Source organism: Corapipo altera, unplaced genomic scaffold, assembly GCF_003945725.1.
Source record: "Corapipo altera isolate COAL_440 unplaced genomic scaffold, ASM394572v1 39024, whole genome shotgun sequence".
NCBI classification, from domain to species: domain Eukaryota; kingdom Metazoa; phylum Chordata; class Aves; order Passeriformes; family Pipridae; genus Corapipo; species Corapipo altera.
In genome coordinates this window covers 173-1,493 of record NW_020890998.1, presented here as the reverse complement: position 1 = coordinate 1,493, position 1,321 = coordinate 173, and the positions used below count along the sequence as shown (strand labels likewise).

The following is a 1,321-nucleotide window of genomic DNA, read 5'->3' as shown; positions in this document are numbered from 1 at the left end:
CCCGGCGCAGGAAGGCAGCGGGGAGGAAAAGGGCCGGAGATCCCCCCACAGGAGGGGCTCCAAAGCCATCCCAGGGTGCTCTGAGGAGGAAAGAGCCAGCCTGTGCCGGGAAGGCGGCCGGAGCTTGAGGGGGAGCTCTGAGCTGGTGGACCCTGATCAGCCTCCCAGCAGGGAAAAGCCCTTCCAGTGCTTGGAATGTGGGAAAAGCTTCAGCCAGAGCTCCCATCTGATCCGACACCAGCACATCCACACTGGGGAATGGCCGTACACGTGTGGGGAATGTGGGAAGAGCTTCAACCAGAGATCCAACCTCCTCAAGCACCAGCACATCCACAGCGGGGAACGGCCCTACACATGTGGGGAGTGTGGGAAGAGTTTCAGGGAGAGCTCCACCATGATCCGACACCAGCACATCCACACTGGGGAATGGCCCTACACGTGTGGGGAATGCGGGAAGAGGTTTCAGACCAGCTCCAGTCTCCTCCAGCACCAGCGGACGCACACGGATGAGAGGCCCTTCCGCTGCACCGACTGCGGGAAGGGCTTCAACCGGAACTCCACCCTCATCACCCACCGGCGCATCCACAGTGGGGAACGGCCCTACAAGTGCTTGGAATGTGGGAAGAGGTTTCACACCAGCTCAGATCTCCTAAAGCACCAGCGGACACACACAGATGAGAGGCCCTTCTGCTGCACCGACTGCGGGAAGGGCTTCAACCGGAACTCCACCCTCATCACCCACCAGCGCATCCACACCGGGGAGAGGCCCTACAAGTGCTTGGAATGTGGGAAGAGGTTTCAGACCAGCTCAGATCTCCTAAAGCACCAGCGGACACACACGGATGAGAGGCCCTTCCGCTGAACCGACTGCGGGAAGGGCTTCAACCGGAACTCCCACCTCGTCAGGCACCGATCCATCCACACCGGGGAGAGGCCCTACAAGTGTGGGGAGTGTGGGAAAAGCTTCCTCAAGAGCTCTGCCTTGACCAGACACCAACGGACCCACCACTAAGGGAAGCCCTGTGACTGCCCTGACTGCGGGAAGATCTTCGGCTGCTGCTTCCACCCCGAATGAACCCCCTGACTGGGAGGCAACCCCTGGAGTCCAGTGACTGTCAGTCCATCCCTTTCCACCAGAAAGGGCCAGTCCCCTTTCCCAGGGGCAGGTTATTCCAACAGAAGCCTTCTTGCTGGGTTTGTGGAGATTCCTGCCTTGACTGGGGACCCCCCCAGGTCAGTCTGGAGGATGAGAGCAGAGATCTCCCCATGAGTGTTGGTCTGGGGGAGTTCCATCCATCTCTAATTAAGAATTCTTGCTTTT

At 59.7% G+C, this 1,321-nt stretch overlaps 1 protein-coding gene across 1 annotated transcript; it reads left to right on the top strand.

Moving 5' to 3' along the window:
* Positions 1-4: 4 nt before the first annotated feature.
* On the top strand, positions 5-869 carry LOC113942499 (zinc finger protein 3-like; the record flags this gene model as incomplete). The annotated part of the gene is made up of 2 exons (XM_027633619.1): positions 5-459; positions 712-869. Coding segments are annotated over 2 exons (606 nt in total), but the record flags the coding sequence as incomplete, so codon positions are not given.
* Between the last annotated feature and the right edge of the window lie 452 nt (positions 870-1,321).